The sequence below is a fragment of the Choloepus didactylus genome, chromosome 22 (genome assembly GCF_015220235.1).
Source record: "Choloepus didactylus isolate mChoDid1 chromosome 22, mChoDid1.pri, whole genome shotgun sequence".
Classification (NCBI taxonomy): Eukaryota; Metazoa; Chordata; class Mammalia; order Pilosa; family Megalonychidae; genus Choloepus; species Choloepus didactylus.
This window is the reverse complement of record NC_051328.1, coordinates 21696994-21723038: the sequence shown is the minus strand read 5'-3', so window position 1 is coordinate 21723038 and position 26045 is coordinate 21696994. Positions and strand designations below refer to the sequence as shown.

Here is a 26045-nt window from a genome sequence, read left to right as displayed (position 1 = left end):
TATTATCTATCATTCATATCCCTGAGGTCCATTTTGATTTTTTTCGTTTTTTTTTCCCCATTCTTTCTTTTGTTCTTTCATTTCCCATTCTGTCATCTTCCAGGTCACTGATTCATTGTTCAACTTCTTCTAGTCTTGTACTATGAGTATCCAGAATCTTTTTTAATTTGGTCAACAGTTTCTTTAATTTCCATAAGATCATCTATTTTTTTATTTACTCTTGCAATTTCTGCTTTATGCTCTTCTAGGGTCTTCTTGATGTCCTTTATATCCTGTGCCATGCTCTTCTTCATGTTCTTTATATCCTGTGCCATGGTCTCATCATTCATCTTTAGTTCTTTGATTAATTGCTCCAGATACTGTGTCTCCTCTGATATTTTGATTTGGGTGCTTGGGCTTGAGTTATCCATGTTGTCTGTTTTTTTCATATGCTTTAAAATTTTCTGTTGTTTTTGGCCCCTTGACATTTGCTTAACTTGATAGGGTTCTTTTAGGATTTGTAGACGGATTGAAATCCTTATCTCTAATTTGTCAGATCTACAGCTTCGTGGAGTACACTTTCTCTAACTAACCAGCAGGTGACATCCATGAGCCACCTATTCTCAAGCCAGTTCTCCCCCACTTTGTCTTTGTGGTGGGTGGGGGAGTGAGTCTTGTGGGGTCCAAGTGGTGCACCAAGCTTGTGTGTGTAGTTGGTGTTGCCCGCCCTGTATATGGGGCATGTGTCTGGGCAGTTGGTGGGGGAGTGGCTCTAACAATCAGATCTCCCTGGTGATCCTGGAAATTTAAAGCTGCTGCAGTAGTCTAATCCTTCAGTTCAGTCCTGCCACAGTTTGTCTCTGCCTCTTGTCGGAAATAAAGCGGTACCTGTAAGGGAATAAACACTCACTGGGTTCTGGAGGAGAAAAGAATTTATTTACAATCTTGCAAGATAGGGCATCCAGCCAAACACGTGGTAGGCTGGCGCGCCAGGGGAAGAGAATGGTGATCTTCAAATCTCCTACTCCTAATTTGCAAGTCCCTCCCCTGTTTCCCCATTGACTGGGTGCTACAGAGGTTACAGCCTATCCGAGAACACTAAGTAATTCATCTTTTGAGATTTTAATTTGTACAGCCTATCCAAGAGAGCCAACTAGCTCATTATTGAGATTTTGAACTGATCAGCCTATCCCAGAGAGCCAACTAGCTCATTATTGAGATTTTGAACTGATCAGCCTATCCCAGAGAGTTCATTTAGTTTAAAAAAAAAATTTTTTTTTTTTGGCTGTGAGTTCCTGCTTCTGATTTTACCTCATATCTCTTTACATTCCAGGTAACCACGGTTACTTTTCCATATAAGGAGCTGGCAGATTCTCTCTTCTCTTTATCACAGGGCTTGTTTAAACTGGTTTTGCCTCCATTTCCCTTATTCCATGCTGTTTCTATGTGAAAACTAAACTTATCCCTTTCTTACACCTCTGACCTACAAGTCCTTGATATTGGCGTATGGCCCCTGAAACTTGCCAGTTGGTTCCTCTTCCAGTCTGTGCACCTCCAGGTCCTCTATTGAGGGATAACTGTGCTATGTCACAGGTGAGTCCCGTCCCCCCAGGGCAGTTCTGGGCTACATGCTGTGTACCCAGTCTGCTGACAGGGTAGCTGAATTGGGCATGTTAATTCACACTGCTCCACTTTCCCAACTCTGGGACAACCAGCTGAGGGTGCAGGGAAGGCTAATGTCCACGCCCAATTTTGTGGTGTGTGCATGTGTTATTGGAAGCACTTCCGTCACACTGGGTTGTCTGGGGCAGCTCTAGGCTATGGGGCTGGTGATGGGCAGGAGTGTTCCCTGTCCACCAGGATGATGGCTGTGAGAGGATGCCCCCCCCCTTTTCTTGGGAAGTTGTGGTGTTTAGTGAATTTTCTCAGCCACTAGACTTAGAGCTCTCTTAGTTCTGCTCTTGTCTTGACCTGCCCAAATTGCAAGTCTTTGAGGCTTTCTGTATTGGGCTTCTTAGAGTAATTGTTTTAGAAAAAGAGAAAAAGATTAAAACAAAACAAAACAAAACAAAAAAACGCCCTCCTTGCAAATCTAGTGGGTTATTGAAATGCTAAGAGATAAAGCAATTAGGGCCATTAAGGAAAGGTCCAAAGGCAGAGAAACTGGTTTTTCTTCTGGATTTGCATATGAGCCTGACACTGTCTGAGCTCTGCCCTTCCCCTTTCTATGTTCCGCAGAACTCCAAAAAGCCTCCACTTTTATTTTGGGGTTTTTTTCTTTGCTGTTTTTGCTATCCCTATCTCCTCTCTGCTGGGCTGGCTGCTCCTGGATTCTCCAGTATCTGGTCTCAGTCTGTCTGTGATTGGAGTTCAGATCAGTAGAATGAGTTTCCGATAAGTGCCGCAACTGCAGTTCTCCCTCCTGGTTCCCAGCGCTGATGGCCCCTCCTCCCACGGAACTGAGCCTGGCAGGGAGGGGCTTGGGTCCCCTGGCCAGGAAAACTTACAGATTTCGCTGATTTCAGCAGTTCCACGTGTTCATGAGTGTTGTATGAAGTATGCCCAAAGTCAAATTGCTCTGCGGTGTCCGGTCCACGCAGTACCTGGCTTTCTACCTACTTCCCTGGAGGAGTAACTAAAACGTACACCTTACCACTCCGCCATCTTGCCCCACCTCCCCTCATCAATTCTTTGTTAAAATTTCCCTGATCAAAATACCGTGAAACATTTATAAAGCTTTAATTTTAAAAAGGTATTTATATGCATATGCATGTTTTAGTATACACACATCTATTTCCTTGCTCTGTCAGCTAAGAGGGCCCAGAAGCAATGAGAACACGTAGCACCCAGATCCTGGTTTCTAGCACTATTCTCTCATAAAAAGAACATAGGACTCCTTGGAGAAATGGATAATTCTAGGGCTACAGCAGGAAATATACAAGATAAGTCTGGAGTACCTTTTAGTGTCAGAAAGTAAGGAAGTACTAAAAAACAAAAAACCCACCCACATTGATGGAGGTATGTCAAAGGGACACAGGAAACAAATGAAAGAGTTGCTAATGGCCAATGCTGGAACAATGTAAGTAAAAAAATAAGTAGTAGTATTGGATTATAAACCAAATTATAAAATAAATATCCTTGAGTTCATACTGACATAAGTACATGAATAAATGAATGTGAGAGAATAGACAAATCTCCAGAAGAATTCCAAATAATTTATGTAGATATTTCACCACATAAGTGTGGGCCACATTGTGCTTCCATCCAAAAAGTACAGTATGAAAAAGTTGGAAAAGAGCAACTTTATGGTGGAGAAACCCTACAGACACTGCCCCAGCCAGGTGATTAACATATGATAATCATGGTGATAATATATACCCTTGAATATGATGTGATGAAAATGGCACTTCTATAGTTTTTTTCCCCCAAAGTCTAATCATGATAAAACCTTTAGACATATCTCAGTTGAGGGACATTTCATAAAATACTTGACCACTTTGCCTTCAAAAGTATCAAATTTATCAAAAACAAGGGAAGTCTGAGAAACTGTCACAGCCAAGAAGAGCCTAAGGAGACATGACAAAGAAATGTTATGTGGTATCCTACGTGGAATCCTGGAACAGAAAAGGACATTAGGTAAAAAAAAATAAGTGTGCTGAATTGAATTATATACCCTGATTTAGACATGTTTTTGGTCTTGATCCACATTCCTGTGGGTGTGAACTCATAAATAGGATCTCTTGAAGATGTTATTTTAGTTAAGATGTCATTAATCCAAATTACTGGAGTCCTTTATAAGCAGAATAAATTCAGAAATAGAGAAAAAAGTCACAGAGAGGAGGTGGAAGCCAGAAGTCAATGGAACTCAGAATTGCCATGTGATGAGAGGCAGAGATGCAAACCAGGGAACCCCAAGGATTGCCAGCTCACCTAAGTGCTGCTGACCCTGGGAGAAAGCAAGCATTCCAGCCTCCAAAACTGTGGGACAATAAATTCCCATTAAGCCAATCCATTGTGTGATATTTGTCGTAGCAGCCTGGGAAATTAAGACACTAAGGAAATCTGAATTAAGTATGGACTTTAGTTAATAAATATGTGATATGTTTCAAAATTCAAAAGAGTATACACCCAGAAAAATCTCCTTTTCACCCTGTTGCCAAATCACCTGGGGACAACCAGAGTTACTAGTTCTTGTCTGTTCTTCTAGTCATAGTCTAGTCTATGTATATGTAGGCAAACTGGCATATGGATATTCCTGCAGCCCCATCCCTTTTTTGACACAAAATGTTGCATACTAGAACACCAACCGCTTTGCTTTTTCACTTAATATTATGTTTTGGAGATTATTCTGTAAAGGCACATTAAGAACTTCCTTATTATTTTTGATTTTTAAGTATATTTTTAGCATTTTAGTTTTATCAAATTTATACTTGCACGTAGGTTAAAGAGTGATACAGAACTACCAGGTTTGTTGAAACTGAAAGCAATCTTCTGCCATTCCTTTTTTCATTTCCCCCTTCTCAGAGGCAACCAGTTTTAGCTGTTTTAGATAATTCTTTCATTATTAGCCTCTGTGTCTGTAAATAGCATGCTTATATTTTTTCTTGATTTTTCAGTTTTATGCATTGAAGATTGACTTTCTTCTATATATATAAGATGAAAGTTTAGTTCTTTTTTTCATCACAAACCCCTATCTCTACCACTCACTCACATCCCCCAAACCTCCTGTATAGTTATACCATTTTTAGATTAGACCATTTTTAGACTGGACCAGTATTCAGTGTTTACGTTATCTCTATGCAAATGCTATTTATAAGTGAGCCATGTAGTATATTCTGATTACTTTTCCTTTCTGCACAACCTTTTGTTTTCCTTTGACTACTTTTCCTTTCTTGCACATCCTTTTGTTCTCATTCTCTCTGTCACTGCCTCTCTCTCTCTCTGTCTTTTGTTGCTTAGTTTTGTTATCTACCTATCTCTTATTAACCCCCAAACTCTGTCAGTTTTATAAATATGTTCTCAAGATGTTCAGACATATCTGGTAATCTATCAGTTTTATCTTCTTGAATACTGTCTTCTAACCAGGTTTGTTTAGAAGATTTGTTTGCCCTTTGTATTAGTGAGGCTTCACTCAAGTGAGGGAAACCATACCAGTAATTTAAACAGGGAGAATTTAACATAAATAGGGGGGTATATGGCAACATTGTATTTTTTACATAGCTTTTCAGTAAGCCTACAACTTCTCTAATTAAAAATAATAATTTAAAAACATGCTAAGTGAAAGAAACCATACACAAAGTATTACATATTGTATGATTCCATTTATATAAAATTTAAATATAAATAAATCCGTAGTCGTTATGTATGGCTGAGGAAGGATAAAGGGATTGAGAGGTGATTGCTAAGGGGTCTGTGGGTTTTCTTTTTGGAGTAACAAAAATATTCTAAAAATGATTGTGGTGATGAATGCACAACTCTATGAGTAAACTAAAAGCCATTGATTTAACACTTTAGATGTATTGTATGGTATGTGACTACAGTAAAAGTGTTTTTAAAATGTTATTACATTGAGGAGAGAAAAGAATTGCTAATGAGGTAAAATGGTAAAAGAGAACTCTAAGGTATAAAAGGTGTAATAACAGCATAAAATAGCAACTACTTCTAGGAATGTGGGAAAAGTGAACAAGGAATTAAGAAACTTAGAACGGCAGACACCATAAGGCTGAGGTTCATATCCCTTGGGAGAGAACATGATGCCACATGAACATGCTGTCCATAGGTGACAAAGAAACTGTTTGGAGGTCACTTGCTGTGAGATCTGAGAGTCACAGATAATAAATATTGTTGGGATCCCCGCATGCCTGTTCGCTTGCTACTGCTCAAAACAACAGAATGCGAAAGAAGAAAAAGTCCCTTCTTCTTCTTCCAGCTTGGAGTGACCCTCCAGCACCTTCTAATGGCAGAGCCTAACATCAATCCAGCCATAGAAATGTAATCCATAGAGTCTCCAGTTCCAGTATTACAAAGCAGGGCAAATAAGGATGGGTTTGGAGTTGAGGAGCAATAAGTTAATAAGTGGTACACGCTTTATTCCAGGTACATAGCTGTTACCCTGGGATACTCCTTTTCCATAATCCTATAGATTCTCTTTGGACTCTTCTTATTTTGATCCCCTGTTTCCTGGATCCCATGTAATCCTCCCTTTTGTGGTTTATTTTCTCATTCTCATTCTCCTGGAGCTTCCTGAGAAAGGTTGCATAGCATATAATTTTTTTGAGACCTTACAAATCTGAAAATATTTTTATTTTTATTTTACCTTCACAATTAATAGTTTGGAATTGGTAATATTCTAGGTTGGAAATCACCTTCTCTCTATAGTCTTCTAGCTTCCAATGTTGCTCTTGAGGTCCAAAGCCATGTTTGATTCTTGATTCTTTGTTATAACCTGTTTTCACTTTTTGGAGGCTGTATAATCTTCATCCCCAATGTTTTGAAATTTCACAGTGAGGTACCTTGGTGTCAATCGCTTCATCCATTTTGCTGTGCACACAGTGGGCCCTTTCAGTCTGGCAACTCATATCCTTTAGTTCTGGGAAAGTTTTAAAATTATTCTATGATGATTATTTTCCTCTGTTTTCTCTGTACTCCTTTTCTGGTGTCATTCAATTGGCTACTAAGAGTGTGTAAGTGGGGGTTGCGATATAGTAATCTAACTTCTTAAACAGGCTTTCAACTGATCTTTCTGTTTTTAATCTAGAGGTTTTGGTACCTCTAATTCCTGAGCACATTGAGGGTTGTACACTATACCTTAGGTAGTTTCTTGGTTTTTCTCCCAGTCAGCTTTATTAAATCTGTAAGAAGGTTATCATTCACCCATCTTTTCTCTAGTTTCCAAGATTTTCTTGCCATTATTTCTTCTTCTAATTCTTTGTCCTTGTGGGTTTATACCTTTTTAAAAACAGTGTTTATTTTATCAAAAATAAATATTGGGGTTAAATCCATCATATTGACCTAGAAGCCCTCTTTATCCTTTTTGTTTTTTTTTTTTGTGTGTGTGTTTTTTACAGAAGACCATTCCATTGGATGTGCTACCTCCTTTCTGATGAACAGTATGGTTATTTCCAACATTTAGCTGTTACAAGCAATGTTACAGTTAATGCCTTAACATTTTACACATGTAAAGTGTTTCTGTAGGATTTTAAATAGTCTTGTGCACTTTAAATTATGAAAGATAACTGACAAGTTGTTTCTCCATAGAAGATGTACCAATTTATACCCCCATCTGCAATGTATGAGCCTGTTTCCCTACACCCTTTTCACCATTGCCAATGTGATAGATGAAGAAAGATATCATTATAGTTTGAATATTCATTTTTCTTATTAGAACTAGGGTGGGACATTTTTTTCATATGTTTAAGAGCTATTTATAGTTCCTTTTCTTTGAACTGTCTGTCAGTCTCCTTTGCCTGTTTTCTATGCTATTGTTGATATTTCTTATAATGCTTTTTAGTAGCTTTTTATAAAAAGTATTGGAAAAAATTATCCTGTTGTCTAAGATATGATTTTTAAATATTCTTTCTGGGTGTTCTGATTGTCATTTTGGTATTGCTTGTGTTGCTTGTGGTTTTTTTTTTTTTTCTCCTCTGTCTTGGTCTCCAGCAGAACTTACGAAAAAAAATTTTACATAGTCAAATACATTAGTTTTTTATTTCACTGATTGTTATATTGGTAATACTTGGAAAGATCTTTCTCCCCATGAGTATGTTGAAATATCATGGTTTCTTTTAGAGCATATATAATTCTATTTTTAATATGTAAATATTTGGTTTATTTTTACTTTATCTTTGTATAAATTGTGAGATATGGATCCAATTTATTTTTTCCCTTAGGTGCCTACTGAATTGTCCCAATATTATTTATTGTCTAGACTCCCTTTTCGTGAACTGCCCCCTTTAACATACGTGTTCTATTGACAATTATAAACTTTTCTGCATATAAATTGGATGATGAAGCAAATGGAATATTTACTTGTCATTTTTACATTATAGGAAAAAATAGGAAAAGGAGAACATAAGAATAGTATTTCATCAATGAACATAAATATCCAGAATACATTGAAGTACCTTCATACACAGAGTATCAGTGGAGATACCAAAGTAGAAGATAAGGATAAAAGTCAGTCTAGTCAGCCTCAGAATTATAAGTCTCATGGAGTCATGAATAAAGCATGTACATATGATGATCAACTAAAGACCCTGCTAAAGAGTGCAAATCCAGTTAATGCCTGTTATAGGGAGAGTGTGCAGAATAAGATTTTCTATAAAGCCAGTTCAAGCTGCAACCAAAACTTACATGAAGAAACAACTTTTGAAAAAAAGAATTTTGCGTCTCCATCAAGGTATTGTTTCTAACTTTTATTTTTTTACTCAGCAAGCACTTACTGTGCACTGCTATGTGCCACTGTTAAGCACTGGGGATATAGAAATAATAAAACATGGTCTTGGGAAGATTCCAGAGTAGGAAATGATAAGAAAGGACTTTGGATGGGAAAGTAGGGGCCACTTCATCTAGGGCCTTGCATATCATACTCAGAAATTTCAGTTTTAACTCACAGAAGATAGGGAGCCATTGAGGATTTTAAGTTGAGTGACAAGATTAGATTTGAATTTCAGAAAGGATACTAAGAAAAGTAAACCTACACTGACACCCTATATCTAGAGTCATAATACATGCATTGATAATCCATCAGCAATATAGCAAAAACCAGTCTGTAAGTTTAATATGATGATGGGAGTAGACTCATGAGCAGTGTAAGGTATGATGAAAATCTGGCTTGGCCTTGCCTTTCATGTGTACTCTGCCGCTTACCTCCAACACATAACCCTTTTCCCCTTACTAGTTGCCTATGGGGCTGGACCTGATGGTTGCTGTGCTTTGTAAAACTGAGGAAGATGTTGCTATTTTCTGAGAAGGTTGCAGGGTCAAGGGTAAACTAAGTATCAGTAAGATGGATTATACCACCACTACCCTTTTTTTTCCTTTGCAGGATCATTCCTGATGTTAATTTTAGTGTGATTTCTAAGGGGTATGGAATTGGGAAATAATGAAATAAACTCTTGTGCCAGTCGTCTTTCCCTCTGACCCAAGCGTTCCACCCATATCCTTCTTCCTCTTTTAGGATTAGCCTTATTTCTTCCTCAACTGATTTTTTAATATTTTAATACTGATATCAATTGAGTTATTAATATTCTCAGTTTCTTTTCTTCTAGGAAGTTTCTCCTACCAATGTATACATATGGACAGATATCTGTAACTATAGTTATATCTGTTTTCCAGTCTCCAGCTCTTGCCTTTTTCTGCATTATCTATTACCATGTGACAGCATAGTCAGAATTTTCATATACTCATCTAGGAGCACAGGGTTCAAACATGCAGATGTTTTGAGAGTCATGAAGGATTTTAAAAATTCAGGTCCTTAAATCATTATTGTCAATGCTTTGCTATCCTGCATCCCATGTTTCTTTTCTCCCACTGATTTTATTCTCTCCTTTTTGCCCTCACTCCCTCCTACTTTCTTCTTTTATGATTTTTTTCTTCCATATTTCTGCTGGCATCAATACTATTGCTTCTGAAGTCTTGTTTAACTACAGTTCTAGAAACAAGTTATAAAAATTGCAGACCCTACTTTGGAGGAATTTGGTAGATTTTGGCAAATCCTGGCTCTAGCTCCTTTTGTCTGCTGAACACCCAGAATTACACCACTGCTCACATAAACATTTGGCCACACACCAAACAGTATGTTTACTTTTAGTAATCTGGTGTCTGTTTTCTTTTAGTGACCATGTTTTTAAACATCCAGTTCTCACTGTCAAAAATAAAAAGCAGCAGTTACCAGTAACAGGTATGATTAAAAATGTTTCTTTGGCTTTTCAAGAAAACAGATTTTTAGGTGACAGATTAAACTGAAAATGTACATTAGTTTATCTGCCCTGTAATGTATAAGCGACTCCTTAGACTTTCTTTCTGATGTTAATCCTCAATCACCTTTTATTGCTATCCAGAACCTTTCTGTTTATCGATTAGGATGACTAGATATGTAGTACAGAGCTAAAGTTGATGAAAATTTTGAGAATTAATCAGTCTTCAAAATGTTAGGTCCTTTTTGTGAATTAAAAAATCTTTTGTTTTGCAATTTTTTCCAGATCCATTTACATTGTGTTCAGACATAATTAATAAAGAAGTCATCAGTTTTCTAGCAACTGATAATTGTTCCAAAATGTTGAAATATAGGTGTGCAGGTAAATATACATTTAAATCACAGTTGTTTCATAATTAAAACTTCATATATTAGGTAACTAGAATTGCAATAGTTCTATCTATGTGATTAAAATTCATTTCCTTTGGAGAAATAATGCTCTGGGCCATGTTAAAGCATAAATACTAATACCTTCTACCTGAAGAAATATAAATTTGCATCAGACTGAGCTCCCAGTATTTGTATGAATCTACACAGTAAATACCTTTTAAAATTATTACTTTATTATTCTCTTGTTGTCATAGTTAATACCATCTATAGGTTTAACCTTACTGAGTAAAAGAAACCTTTTTTTATATTTTTAGAGAGCCAATAAATAGGTACGTATTCTGAATTGTGCTATGAACATTATAGGCATTTATTAAATACTATCTATTTTTATATTTATAATAAATATGTTTTTGTGTTCTATGCCCCGTGTCATAAGGTGTTTAAATTTCAAATTTGAAGCTTTTAGCTCGTCCCTTTCTCTTATGATTTTATCTAGCGTATCTAAGAACAACCAGGCAACATCATTATACCTCTTAATTCCACAAAATTCTGGTCAAAAACACTGTCACCCAGAGTCTTGCCTCTTACAAGAGTATGATTAGGAGAATCAAAAGGTTATATTTTGCATATCTCCATTGCCATCTCACGCCATGGATTGTTCAGTGCCATCTTGATTATTGGAAATGGAGTCATTAGTGCCTTTGAATCTAATCAGAGTAGAAAACCAATTGTAAAAGCCCATTTTAAGATTCTCTTTCTTAAGAACTACCCTACTTCTGGTATCAAGCTGTATTAGTGAGGGTTCTCTAACAGAACCAATAGGAGATAGCTATAAATACAATATTTTATAAAAGTATCTCGTGCAACTGTGGGGATGCATGAGTACAAATTCCGTAAGGCAGGCAGCGAACTGGAAACTTTGATGAAGGTAGTTTGATGAACTCTTCAGGAGATGCTGGCTAGCTGAAGAAGAAGTGAAGGTTCTCTCTCTTCTCCCTTAAAAGTCTTCAACTGATTGGATTAAATTCAGCTGATTGAATTCTCTCATTGTGGAAGACACATCCTTCATTGATGTAATCAGCCACAGATGCAGTAAATTGACTGAAGATTTAATAAAACTTCTGGTTTATTAACCAGCCACAAATGTCCTTGCAGTAACGGTTAGGCCAGTGCTTATTTGACCAGATACCTGGGCACCATCACCTGGCCAAGTTGACACATAAACCTAAACCATCAAACCCCATTATTTATTTTTTTCTGCAGTGTCCTCCTATATGTTTCACAGTAGTTATTCCATCCCTTTACCACCTCCTTCACACCCTGGTATTTCCCCTTTGTTCGCTGTTACTGTTGTACCCCACTCTAAGGAGAAAATTGAGGCTACTCCATATTGGGCTCAAAACATCACTATTCTTCAGTTTTAGATGAAGAGTTTATCTTTATTACTCTATTTTTGATATATATAGCCATATTCTGAATCCCATTGTCTTTTTTTTCCTTCCATTTGAATAATTGCTAAGTCTTTTCCTTCAGTCTATTAATTAGCTCCTTTTGTCTTGCCTGAAACTATGCTCAGTTCTCCTTATCTTAAAAAAAAAAAACACAAACCCTATACTTTGTGTGATTTGCCATCCCTTCAAGTACTCATTCATTCTTGCCAGATTCCTGTTCTTGTTCCCGTTTCTATTCATTCCCTATTTAACCCCTGCAATCTGGCTTCTTTTATTGACATTCTACTAAACTTTAATGTTAGGGGTTACCTGAAGCTTATTTTTCCCATCAAAACCAATAACTTAAAAAAATTCTTATAATCTTTAATATCTCTACACTATTGATTACCACTCCTTGAAATCTTCTAGTCTCAGTAGCCTAAAACCATAGTCCCAAAATGTCCACTTAGGCAGTTTGGATACTGCAGCAAACTCACAGGAGGCACTAAACAACATTTTAAATTTTATGAGGGAAACAGAACAACGTCAACATCTGTTGGACACAGCTTCAGCTGCTAGCCTAAGGTAGTTGACAGTGTCAACTTTAGATCATGCCACATTCCTTCTTTTTTTTTTTTTTTTTTATCATCATTTTATTGAGATATATTCACATACCACGCAGTCATACAAAACAAATTGTACTTTCGATTGTTTACAGTACCATTACATAGTTGTACATTCATCACCTAAATCAATCCCTGACACCTTCATTAGCACACACACAAAAATAACAAGAATAATAATTAGAGTGAAAAAGAGCAATTGAAGTAAAAAAGAACACTGGGTACCTTTGTCTGTTTGTTTCCTTCCCCTACTTTTCTACACATCCATCCATAAACTAGACAAAGTGGAGTTTGGTCCTTATGGCATTCCCAATCCCATTGTCACCCCTCATAAGCTACATTTTTATGCAACTGTCTTCGAGATTCATGGGTTCTGGGTTGTAGTTTAATAGTTTCAGGTATCCACCACCAGCTACCCCAATTCTTTAGAACCTAAAAAAGGTTGTCTAAAGTGTGCGTAAGAGTGCCCACCAGAGTGATCTCTCGGCTCGTTTTGGAATCTCTCTGCCACTGAAGCTTATTTCATTTCCTTTCACATCCCCCTTTTGGTCAAGAAGATGTTCTCCATCCCACGATGCCGGGTCTACATTCCTCTCCGGGAGTCATATTCCACGTTGCCAGGGAGATTCACTCCCCTGGGTGTCTGGTCCCACGTAGGGGGGAGGGCAGTGCTTTCACCTTTCAAGTTGGCTTAGCCAGAGAGAGAGGGCCACATCTGAGCAACAAAGAGGCATTCAGGAGGAGACTCTTAGGCACAAATATAGGGAGGCCTAGCCTCTCCTTTGCAGCAACCGTCTTCCCAAGGGTAAAACTTATGGTAGAGGGCTCAACCCATCAAACCACCAGTCCCCTATGTCTGTGGTCATGTTAGCAACCATGGAGGTGGGGTAGGCGAATACCCCTGCATTCTCCACAGGCTCCTCAAGGGGGCACTACATCTTTTTTTTTTTTTTTCCTTGTTTGTCTTTTTTCTTTTCTTTTTCTTTTTTTAACTTTCCCTTCTTTTTTAAATCAACTGTATGAAAAAAAAAGTTAAAAAGAAAAAAAAACATACAATAAAAGAACATTTCAAAGAGACCATAACAAGGGAGTAAGAAAAAGACAACTAACCTAAGATAACTGCTTAACTTCCAACATGTTCCTACTTTACCCCAAGAAAGTTACATAATATAGCAACATTTCAGTGAACTTGTTCCTACTACATCCATCAGAAATTAACAGACCATAGTCATTTCTGGGCATCCCCAGAACGTTAAATAGCTTATCTGTTCTTCTTGGATTATTGTTCCCCCTTCCTTAATTGCTCTCTACTGCTAGTTCCCCTACATTCTACATTATAAACCATTTGTTTAACATTTTTCAAAGTTCACATTAGTGGTAGCATATAATATTTCTCTTTTTGTGCCTGGCTTATTTCGCTCAGCATTATGTCTTCAAGGTTCATCCATGTTGTCATATGTTTCACCAAATCGTTCCTTCTTACTGCCGCGTAGTATTCCATCGTGTGTATATACCACATTTTATTTATCCACTCATCTGTTGAAGGACATTTGGGTTGTTTCCATCTCTTGGCAATTGTGAATAATGCTGCTGTGAACATTGGCGTGCAGATATCTGTTCGTGTCACTGCTTTCCGATCTTCCGGGTATATACCGAGAATTGCAATCGCTGGATCGAATGGTAGCTCTATATCTAGTTTTCTAAGGAACTGCCAGACTGACTTCCAGAGTGGCTGAACCATTATACAGTCCCACCAACAATGAATAAGTGTTCCAATTTCTCCACATCCCCTCCAGCATTTGTAGTTTCCTGTTTGTTTAATGGCAGCCATTCTAACCGGTGTTAGATGGTATCTCATTGTGGTCTTAATTTGCATCTCTCTAATAGCTAGTGAAGCTGAACATTTTTTCATGTGTTTCTTGGCCATTTGTATTTCCTCTTCAGAGAACTGTCTTTTCATATCTTTTGCCCATTTTATAATTGGGCTGTCTGTACTATTGTCATTGAGTTGTAGGATTTCTTTGTATATGCAAGATATCAGTCTTTTGTCAGATACATGGTTTCCAAAAATTTTTTCCCATTGAGTTGGCTGCCTCTTTACCTTTTTGAGAAATTCCTTTGAGGTGCAGAAACTTCTAAGCTTGAGGAGTTCCCATTTATCTATTTTCTCTTTTGTTGCTTGTGCTTTGGGTGTAAAGTCTAGGAAGTGGCCTCCTAATACAAGGTCTTGAAGATGTTTTCCTACATTATCTTCTAGGAGTTTTATGGTACTTTCTTTTATATTGAGATCTTTGGTCCATTTTGAGTTAATTTTTGTGTAGGGGGTGAGGTAGGGGTCCTCTTTCATTCTTTTCACATTCCTTCTTATGATGTCATATCTTTATGAAGCTGGGTTTTCAATGGTTGTGATAAAAAGCAAGAACAGCATGAAAATCAATGTAGAACAGGAAATGAGAGTGGCAAGTGTCAAATCTGATTCCAAAGTTTGAGAAGTTGTGCTGTATGACGGGCACACATTCCACTAGGAAGTAATTTCAATTAATAAGAATGCAATGCATTTTATTTTCTTTTTCACTTTGTGGGTATTATTTTTTCAAATGGCTACTAAAGTGTTAGAATGTAAACACTTAAGTTGGTTGGGACCTAACAGAACTGTTAGGTCTTTCTTTTGGCCTAGGAATTCCATAAAAATTTGCCAGACCCTCAGGGTGCCATGAACTGAGAAAGTTTGGGAAATTCTGGTCTAAAGTATTTCTTTTGGTGGAGTAGATACTCTGTAACTGTTAACAGTTTGTTTGAGATGGTTCTTTCCTAGTTCATTTCTTCCTCAGCAACCATTTAGTTGTTTCACAAACATTTATGGAGTGCTTATTCTGTGGCAGGTACTAGGATACAAAGATGAATAGAGCTCAGTCCTTACTTCAATAAGTTTTTTGTTTTTGTTTTTGTTTTTTTTTTTTTTGAAAAGTTAAAAATTCCTTAATTTTTTATTCCTGGTACCACTACCACAATTTACAGGGCAATATACCTGATGTAATGAAAAGAAAAAGAAAAAGACAAAGCTACAACAGATAAAAGACCTCAGGAATGTATATCTAATTGACACTACATTGCATTAATCAATAGCTGCACTTTTTGCAAACTGTGGCTATGACAGTCCTGAACAAGAAGGGTTTCCTGTTTAAGCTGCAGTAACTTTTCTGACTATGGATCATCGTTCCTTCTGTGGCAGATTTTTACAGTTCCTCTAATGCATTTGGGACGACTGTCTCAAAGTAACCTGCAGCTTTCCTGACAACTCCTCGCTCTCTCTCCTGCTAAGAACTGTAGCCATTTTCTGTTGAGTTTTTAGAACCTTCTGCTACCATATCCACCACTTCCACCACCAGATCCATAACCACCACCATAGGGACTGCCCGAGCTTCTTCCACCACCAAAACTGCCCCCTTTCATGGGTCCATAATTTGACTGCTGTTGTCCACTATAATTTCCAAAATCGTTATAGTTCCCACCACCACCATAGTTACTGCCGCCAAAATTTCCTCCTTCATTGTAACCATCATATCCTCCTCCACCACTACCACCATATCCACCACCTTGGTTTCCATATCCTGGTCCACCACCATAGCCCCCTCTACTACTATAACCAGGACCACCGCCATAGTTGCCACCATCACCTCCAAATCCATTATAACCACCATCACCTCCTCCATAACTACCTCTGCTGCCACCTCCACCATAGCCTCCTCTTCCACCAAAGTTTCCACCACGGCCAAAGTTCCCCCCACCACCTCCAAAGTTCCCTCCACGGCCCATAAAGTTGCCAGATCCACCTCCACGACCTCTTTGTGATCCAGCAGACTGCATCTCTTGTTTAGAAAGGGCCTTTTTCACTTCACAATTATGCCCCGTTAATAGTGTGGTATTTCTGAACAACAATTTTATCAACTGTATCATGATCATCAAAAGTTACAAAAGCAAATCCTCTCTTTTTTCCACTCTGCCTGTCTTCCATAACTTCTATGGTTTCAATCTTGCCATACTTTTCAAAGTAGTCTCTCAAATTATATTCTTCTGTATCTTCTTTAATACCACCAACAAAAATTTTCTTCACTGTTAGATGGGCACCAGGCTTTACAGAATCCTCTCTAGAAACAGCTCTCTTTGGTTCCACTACACGCCCATCAACCTTGTGTGGTCGAGCACACATTGCTGCATCCACCTCCTCCACACAAGAGTAAGTCACAAAACCAAAGCCTCTGGAACGTTTTGTTTGGGGGTCTCTCATCACCACACAATCTGTGCGTGTGCCCCATTTTTCAAAATGTTCTCTTAAACTATCATCCGTAGTTTCAAAGCTCAAACCACCAATAAACAGTTTTCTCAACTGTTCTGGTTTCCTTTGGATCATGGCCCTCCTCCCCCCGGTGGCGGCGGCGGCCGGAGTCGGGCTGGGGGCGACCGGGCGGCGGTTTTACCTCCATTTTGAGACCGGACTCGCCTCCTCCAACTCGGGTTCAATATGGGACCCTTCAATAAGTTTCCATTTTAATAACCACTCTATTTTATTGCCTGTATTACTTTATCTTTCTTCTCCTGCCCAGCACTTATTCAACTCTGTCTCAACATTTCATGGTATCAACTCTCATTTTGCTGATGACTTTCAAAGCTGTATTTCTGTATTTGGCTTCTGTCTTGGGCTATATATAGCTTCATTCTTCCATTTCCATCTGCAGCCAGGACATACCCACTTAGATATCTTGTTACCTCAAACTCAGCGTATCTAAAACACAGCATCTTTATTCTCTTAAATCGCTCTCCCCACAGCCACCATATTTCTGGCAGTGTTGCCACCATTCTTCTGTTCTCCCAGACTTCAAACCTCGAATCATCTATAACTATTCCCTCTCCTAACATCTCTTATTTTTAGCCAATCTAATTTGGTGCTTCTTCCTTTTTCACCTAAGTTCTTTTTGTGTCATGACTAAATTAACCCAGCACCTAACTTTTTAGTAATCTTTTAGTCTCAAGTCCACCCCCCCCACACACCATAACTATAATATGCATATTGCTGTTAACTTCTCTTCCTAATATGTGCTTTTTATCATGTCACCATGCGCAAGAACCCTCAATACCTTCCTGTAGCCCACTGAATCAAACCCGCTGACTTTCAAAATTGTGTGGAATTTTGTCCTTTTTCTACATGTTAAATTTTATTGCACATTTGTTCACCTTTGTGTCTGCCAGGAATGTGCCAGGCTCATTCCAAACTTCAGCACCCTATCAGCTGCCAGGTTACTTGAGAATTATCCTAAACTTTCTCCTTATCCAAGTGTTTATTCTCCAAATCCTGCCAGTTTTACCTCAAAAATATCTCCACTTTCCTTGCCTTGTTTCAGAATGCCTTCATTTATTTTCTGGATTGTTGTGGTTACCAATTAATGAATCCTCTTGCCTTCATCTGAGCTTTTTACAAGCCAACTGAAGTCATGTCACTTTCCTGCTTAATAAATATCCTTTAATTCCTCCCCATTGCTTTGAAGATAGTTAAAATTCCTAAGCATGGCTTTCAGAATCCTTCTTGGTGTGATTTTCTGAAACCCTCCCCAGTCTCAACTTTTTTCCTTCTCATTCTCCACTATCCTTTCATATCCTATACTCCAGCCACACCAGAGTACCTATGGTTCTCTGAACATACCATGCTTTTTCTCACTTCTGTGATTTTGCACATGTTCACTGTACTTGAAATGTCCTCAACACAGCCATCTATTGGCCTGGGTATCTCCTCCAAGTCCTTTAAAAATGAACCAATAATACTACTAGGTGACAGGCTGATGGAGAACCTATAATGGATAGATATGACTGACATTACCTAAAACTCCTGATGAATCTTAACATTAAAATAAGAGAGGAAGGCAGACATTATGTACTTCTTAATATGATGCAATAGGAAGTACACAACACTACCTATGAGGAATTCTTGTCAAATCAAACCTGAGTTTTATCAATCATCTAGATATAATTGCTAGTTTACAGGCATACAGGAACATCTTAAAGGACAAAACTAGGACACAATCAGGAAAGCAGACTTTGGGAAACTCTATAATATAAATGGCCAGTGTCTTCAACAAATAAATGCAAGGAAAGAAGGGAGGAGAACCTGCAGAAACTCAGGAGACTTATCAACCAAATATAGTGATGGATCTTGTTGGGTCATGACTCAAATCAACTTGAAAAAATGGGGAAATCTGAACAGTTGACTGGATATTAGATGATATTAAGCATAATTTTCTTAGTTGTGATAATGGTATTGTCTTTGATCTCTTATCCATTAGGGATGTATATTAAATATTTACAGGTGGCAAATGATGCTTTAATGCAAATACCGGGTTTCGTAGTATTCTGCCCTTTATTCTTATGTGTTTGAAAATCTCCATAATAAAAAGTAAAAAAAAAAAAGAAATGAAAAAGACGACGACTGGGCTTAAGTGTCAACTTCTTTTGGCCCTCTTCCCTAACAGTGACTCCTGCTTCAAACCAGACCAAGCTAGATGCTTCTCTCTATGTTGCCATAACTCTCTGTTCATACCTCTATCCTCATTGTTTTTGTTTTTTTATGCCCTCACATGACTTTGAGCTTCTTGTGGTATTTATAATTAAGTTCCTGATTTGACTTGTTATCATCATAAAGATATTTGCTTTCATATATGTTATTAGATATTAGATTTTGTAACATCTATACATCACTTTAATTTGTTTTCTTTTAGGTTGCATAGCAGTAGGAATATCCCTGAATAGCCGAAATTTTAGCAAGCTCTTGCACTCTTGCCCATACCAATGTGATCGTCACAAAATCATTGTGGAAGCTGAAGACAGATATAAAAGTGAACTAAGGAAATCACTTATCTGTAACAAAAGTAATTAATTCAGCAGCTTTAAAACTGTAATTATGATTATAACTTCTGAATTACCATCCAAAGCATTAAGTATATTAAATGCTTAGAGGGTGAAATAATGTTGAAAAGAAAATCTGTGTATGAACAATAAGTGATTAAGATGTACCCAGGGAGTAGATTTAGTTTCTGGTGGTTTAAAAATTCTTCCTAGTCCACGAAAGGATTCCCACTAGAAGGGGGAAAAAAGGAAATATCATACTAATGGAATAGATGTGCTGTGACTCAGATTGATACTCTAAGTATGCTAAATGTTTTCCATATTTTTCAGAAATTCTGCTGACCCCACGTAGAAGACGACTCAGTAATGAATCTACTACACATGGAGAAATAAGTGAATATATTTGATTTTTAAATAAACATTAATTTCATATATTCTTGAGAAAGAAGAGAACAGCTGATTGATCATTTTCAGTCTCATCATTAATGGCTCTTAAATGATAACCCATTGCTCTGATGAGGGTCTTACCTCCTAAGGAAAGAGGCTTTTCTCTCCCTCATGCTGCTTGCTCACCCATTCCCTGCCAGAAGGGCAAAGAGCAGGAGGAATCTAACAATTATTATGCACCTGATATGTGTTAGGTGTTTAATAGATATTATTTCCTTCACTTTTAATAACAACATTGTAAGGCAGGTATTAGTTCTTTCCCATGCTAAGGCATGAGTTGGTAAATGGCAGAGATTAGGTTCATATGCAGTCCTTTCTCCAAAAGCCCCTGTCCTATCTTCTGAATCACATTTCTATTTTAAGAACAAAATTACTCTCCCATGCACAATGCTTCAGAAAGATTTTGCAGAGAGGTTTTTGCTCATAACTACAGCATTTCAGACAATCAAGGTCATAGAGACAAATGGTATAAACCTTAAAGCCCTGCTTAAAAATCAAAATATTTCTTATGTGATAAGGCAATTTACAGGAATTTTTATTTAACTACAGGGTTAACATTTCAGTTTTATCACCTTTCCAAATTTATTGCAGACACTTAAAGAACATTACCATTTTCTTCTGTTTGTTTGGAGTTAATACCTGCAGAGTAAAAGTGAGCAGTTTAGTACATTACTTGTTATCTACAAGTAACATCTACAGAGCCATTCTGTTATTTATTGCAGAGGCATTTGGGCTTGGCACATCCAGGATGCATTTTGCCACATACATTTATTCGACTATTCTCACTGCCAAAACCATGAACAAAATATCAAATTTACTTTTTATAGCTAAGTCTATAAATTATGCATGCAAATTAAAAATAAGTAAAGTACCATTACAGGGGAACCTACTTTTTGAAGCAATATTTTCTTTAGAAACTGTTAGAAAATGGGTAATTTTCCATAGGAACATGTTGTACCTGGAAATCTGGTTCTTGACAAGGACTTGGAATCAAATTAGTAAGAGTTTTTTAAACAACATTCTTAAAAGCAAATATATAACAACCAAAAATATTCTACAATTATTTTACATAGAAAAATAATCTGTAGAGTGCCTTGAAATGGGCATAATTATGGCTATATATTGATTATACAGAGGTATCCTAAATATTGTTTAATGACATACAGCTCATAAATACCATCTAACCTTTTTGTAAATTAGACTTGCTTCAGCTAAAGCCAGTTAATTTGGCCTTTTTTTTTTTTTTTTAAAAAGAATTTAGAAAGGCATCTTGAGAAGGTAGTGATTCAGTTGGTTTTATATCTCTTTCACAAGCTGGCCAGGGATGATTGGCATATTGTTATTTTTTCCCTCTTGATAAATTTTCCTTTCATATTTGAGATATTTACCGTCATTCCTTTGATTGTAGGTTTCATTCAAATTTGAGACCATTCTTTTGAGAAGAGATCATTGCGGCATCTAAGTTTTTGAAGATTTCCCCAAGGCTCTCTTTCAAGGTGGATTGATATCTTGAGAGAGTTTAAAGAATAAGTCTCTAGAACTCAATCCTCTTGTCTGTTTTTCCCTTTTCTTTTCCCTGACGCCCAGCCAACATTAAGAGGAGCACTAAAGAAGCCACTGAGGGGAGCCTTGGGGTACAGGGAGTTGTCTCCTCTTCCCAGGCTGCCCAGTATTCTGCTGCAGAAACCTTGGAGGAATTGTGCACAGATGTTAGTATAGGAATCATTGAGATGGCAGCTGCAGGTATTGGCTCTACATGAACAACTCCAACATCCCAGTATTACAAAAGGTATAATAGCCTCTCTTGTCCTAATTATAAGGAGTTCAAATCATTTAGTAAGAAAAATTGAAGCCCTCTATTTCTTGGATTATCACAGTTTTCCAGTAGACCCCCAAAGAAGGAGTAACTTTACTGATAAGTTTTGAAATAGTTTTAGAATTGATAACTTTTTAAAACTCAACAAAAACTTATTGATCACAGACTATACTTATTGATCACAGACTCTAGGTACTGGGGATATAGCAGTGAGCAAAACAGACAAAACTTCTGCCCTCAGGGATCTTGCATCCTCTTAATAATACCATTAAGTAATACCATTAAGTAACAATCAGACATTATCTACATTGATTTCTCAGCCTTCTGCTGGTAAGATTTTCTCTTCCGTTTTAAAAGGTTTGAGCTATGGAGATCTCATATCTTAGGAGAGGTGGACAAATAGCCAAAAGTCTTGGCCTGCAAGGGCAGGGTTTTCTAAGGGTGTCCCAGCACAACTACTTCCGGTCCTGCTGAAGAGCAGCCTTAAGTGGAAATACAAAAAAACTCCTCACCGGAATCTGCCAACATTAACATGAACTAACAATGAATGAAGAAGTTTAAAGGAAACTGTTTCCTAGTAATCGTCACCAGAAAATATCTTGTTTACAAATACCAACTATACATTCTTTCTGTTGTTAGAAGTATCCCTAAAACCATGAAGTTTTAAAACTTCATTCCCATTATGCAGCCTATGTTTTTTGAGTTTTGATCAAGAGTACCCCATATAGGTAATTAACATGCTAAGGTGAATTTCAAAATATCCTTATTCTTTAAAAGGATTTAAAAATACTAATCCAACCTGATATTTAAAGTAACAAATATTGCTATTCTTTTTATTCTATGAAGTTATGGAGCCCTTTGGGAAGACTGTATCTGTAAGATAGGTAAGCTATTTGTTAACTGTCCTTATAGGAATGTTGAGAGAATTAACAATGGAATGTTTATAAACATTTGTGTTTTTTTGATTGAAAGATGTTGCAAGTATTATTACAATAGGGTTAAGTTTCAATTATTGAAGAAGACACAGTGATAGTACTAGAATAGTGAGCACTCAATTTTTTTTAATTGAAGTAGATTTCCATATGATAAGTAATCCAGGAATGATATTTTCTCACTCTTATAGTGCATATCCTTAGAATAAGTTAAGCACTTATTCAGATCTCAAGAAGACCCTTTTTCCAGCAAGTATTAATATATTCTACAATTCTTGTTAATTACAGAGAAAAGAAGAATTCGTAAAAACTTTACTGAAGAAGAAGTAAATTACCTTCTCAGTGGAGTTAAGAAAATGGGAAATCACTGGAATTCAATTTTGTGGTCTTTCCCCTTTCAGCAAGAACGGAGAGCTGTGGACCTTGCTCAAAAATACCACAGGCTGTCCAAACACCACAAGTGTGCAGTGCCTTGATTGGAAAAAAAGACTTGTCAGTTTTCATTTTGGACTCTTAAAATACAGTGCTTTGAAAGATACAAATATCTTAAATACTCTTCTAAACTCTCAGGGAACGTGGAAATAGGATAATGCTTTAATTAAAGTTTTTGTTCTGGAAATCATCAAATCATTACAATCATTTAAAAAATGAGTACATTTCCAATGTGCAGATTATTAAGACAAAATTCCTTCATAAGGTCAAACATTTGTTTTGGAATATGCTGTTATTTTTCCTTAAGCTCAAAGAATAGAGCTCAGAGAAAAAAAATAGCCTTTGAACATTATCTGACATATTGCAATGAATACTTTGTGAGAAGTTTGGATTTTAGTATTTTTATCCAGTGCCAAAGTCTTTCCCCAGAACTTAGAAAGACAGAATAGTTTCCAAGCTGTTCAATTGAGATTCCCACAAACTAAAGCAACATTTGACATTTTGTTAATTAAAATGTTTTCTCTTCCAAATGCTATTTGTGCAGTTGCTTAGAATACTTCTACATTTTATGGTCACTCCTTTTTGGTATATGTTTATTTACCGTAGCTTTTTCAAAATTTAAAACAATTTTTTGTTGTTTATGTTTAAGTTAGTTTTCTTCTATTGGAAAACCAGATTTTTAGGTCTCAATGTTCTGTTTCTCTTGTTCATTTTATATTCCATCATGATCCACAAAGGATGCTGTTGCAGCTTCCATTATGCTTATCAAGGCTGCAGCTATGGGAAAGTGATCAAGCATCAGGCCCTGAAAGCGTAGCTGTGCTCCTGTAGACATTGCTTCACTGCTTCGTGTCATTGTAGTAGATTCTACAGGCCCAGGGGGCACTTCCCTACAAGCATGTATTCTTTGAACTCTTCAGATCATAACTATTTCTACTTGGATAAAGCACAATTTTTGTTAAACTTGTTTCTGATCCACAGTGAAAATTCCAGAGGATTTTGGCATGAGCACAAAATTCCATTTGAATCCAAAATTTCTGTTCAGCAAACAAATAATTTACAATTAGGAAAACTGCTTCAAATTGTGAATGAATCTTGTACATTATTTGTCAGTATTTACTGAGAACTATGGAGATGATTTAAATAGTCTGGGTTATTTTGAGTTGTACTTCTTAAGATTTATGAAATCTTATACCTGTTTTAGGTCACATGGGGAAAACAATTTGTTGCTTTAGCCTTATTGGTTTATATAATGAAAAATTGTCTTTCAGCATTGTTCAAATATGATTTACAAATATTTTCCATGTTAAGTGGGTCGTAAGTAACAGTTCTTTTATTGACTAGAATTTATATATAAAATAGAAAAATCAAACTATGCTTATAGAAGCAGCCCCAAGTAGTTTCGATATTATGTTTTCTGTCTGTCACTGACACCATGTTTAAAATTACCTCTACCGCTTTCTAGGATATTATTGAAATTTCTTCTTAACCCTTGGGTAAATTTTGGTTAATATGAGCTGCTTTTATTTTCTCAAATGAAGAGACTTGGGAGAGATTTGGTAAGAAGATGAATGAAGACAACATCAAAGGAAGGCAGAAAAAATGACAACTTATTAGAAAACCGTTGGACTTTAGGAATTCAGAACTGGTCAAGTCAATAGGGAATAAAAATGATTTTGATAATCACAGACCATTAGGGTTGGAACTGACTTCAGAGTTCCCTGCCAGAGGCATGAACTGCTGTACAACAATCTAGACACTGATGGCTATCTTTAGTTTTGTATATATCCTCAGAAACCTGGAATTCATTACTTACTAGGGCGATTAATATTCTGTCTTATGCTAAAATGAAATGTGCCTCCCTGGAGCACCTTCTGCAGAATCACAAAAGTTGCATCCCTTTTCCACACCTCAGCCCTAGAGAAAATTAAAGATAAGTGCCTATGGCTTTCCCCTCTGCTTCCTCTAAGTCCTTTATCCTTCAAGCTGATGAGCCCCAGTGACTTCATGCTTCATCAGAACAGTGTCATGTCCTTTCATGAACCTAGTCACTGACCACTGGATACTTCTTTATCTGTTTGTAAAATGTGTCCAGAGAGAAATATGACCCTAAGTATGGTGTGACAGCATAGAGGAGAGTCGGGTATCAGCTACTTTTAAATCTGTTCTGGTTTGCCAATGCTGCCCTTATGCAAAATACCAGAAATGGATTGTCTTTTATAAAGGGGATTTATTTGGTTACAAAGATGCAGTCTTAAGGTCATAAAAGTGTCCAAGCTAAGGCGTCAATAATAGGGTACCTTCACAGAAGAATGGCCAATGGTATCTGGAACACCTCTGTTGTCTGGGAAGGCAAGAGGCTGGTGTCTTCTTCCTTTGCTCCCTGGTTGTGTTTCCAAATGACATTCTCCAAAATGTCTCTCTTAGCTGCAGCAGCATCTGGGCCTGTGCCAGTGTTTTTTAAAGGACTCCAGTAAACTTAAGACCTACGCTGAATGGTTGGGGCCACACTTCCATGGAAATAATCTAATCACGGGTATTACCCACAGTTGGGTGGGGCACATCTCCATGGAAACAACTGAATCCAAAGATCCCAACCAAATAAACACTAATATCTCTGTCCCCACAAGACAGCATTAAAGAACGTGGCATTTTGGGGGACATAATACATCCAAACTGGCACACTAGGCCCAGTGGATTTTTATGGACCCTACCTAAGATGCTTCTTGGCATCCTGCATGACCGACTCTCAAATTATAAATATAGTTGACTCTCTGGAATTCTTTGTAAATAATTATAATCTATCTTGTTCTTATGGGGTTTTATTTTTAACCCCGCTACAGGACTTTAGTAGTCCTTGTCAAATTTGTCATCCACTGTATTAAGCATCCTTTCCTGATTCAGTTCATCCACAACTTCTGTGAGCATGCTGCTAGGTTCTCATCCAAGTCACTCACCCTGAATTGGCTGGGTCCAGGGGGCAGGTTGGGGCAGATCCAGACACTGAGTGGCTTCCCATGGTGGTCACTCATCAGTCCCCTCTGGGTCTGGTCTCTAACAAGCCTCAATGCTATCATCTAGCCTACATTTGGCTTTTTTGTCTAGGATGTGGATTGTCAAATGCCCTGCTGAAATCTGCAGTATCCTCCTATCCGGTATTCCTACAAAGAAGAATCTGGTGCTATC

At 37.3% G+C, this 26045-nt stretch overlaps 1 protein-coding gene and 1 pseudogene across 1 annotated transcript in view; one reads left to right on the top strand and one right to left on the bottom strand.

Annotated features, from left to right (window-relative positions):
• The window catches only part of TERB1 (telomere repeat binding bouquet formation protein 1), a 93485-nt gene extending 70436 nt beyond the window's left edge, over positions 1 to 23049 (top strand). The window contains exons 12-17 of the mRNA XM_037815596.1: positions 8028 to 8377; positions 9816 to 9880; positions 10182 to 10277; positions 19106 to 19255; positions 19563 to 19625; positions 22716 to 23049. Coding sequence (XP_037671524.1) covers positions 8028 to 8377; positions 9816 to 9880; positions 10182 to 10277; positions 19106 to 19255; positions 19563 to 19625; positions 22716 to 22903 — 912 coding nt within the window. The 3' untranslated portion in view covers positions 22904 to 23049. The remainder of the gene's footprint in view (positions 1 to 8027; positions 8378 to 9815; positions 9881 to 10181; positions 10278 to 19105; positions 19256 to 19562; positions 19626 to 22715) is intronic.
• LOC119518452 lies at positions 15411 to 16822 on the bottom strand (annotated as a pseudogene).
• Positions 23050 to 26045: the final 2996 nt, after the last annotated feature.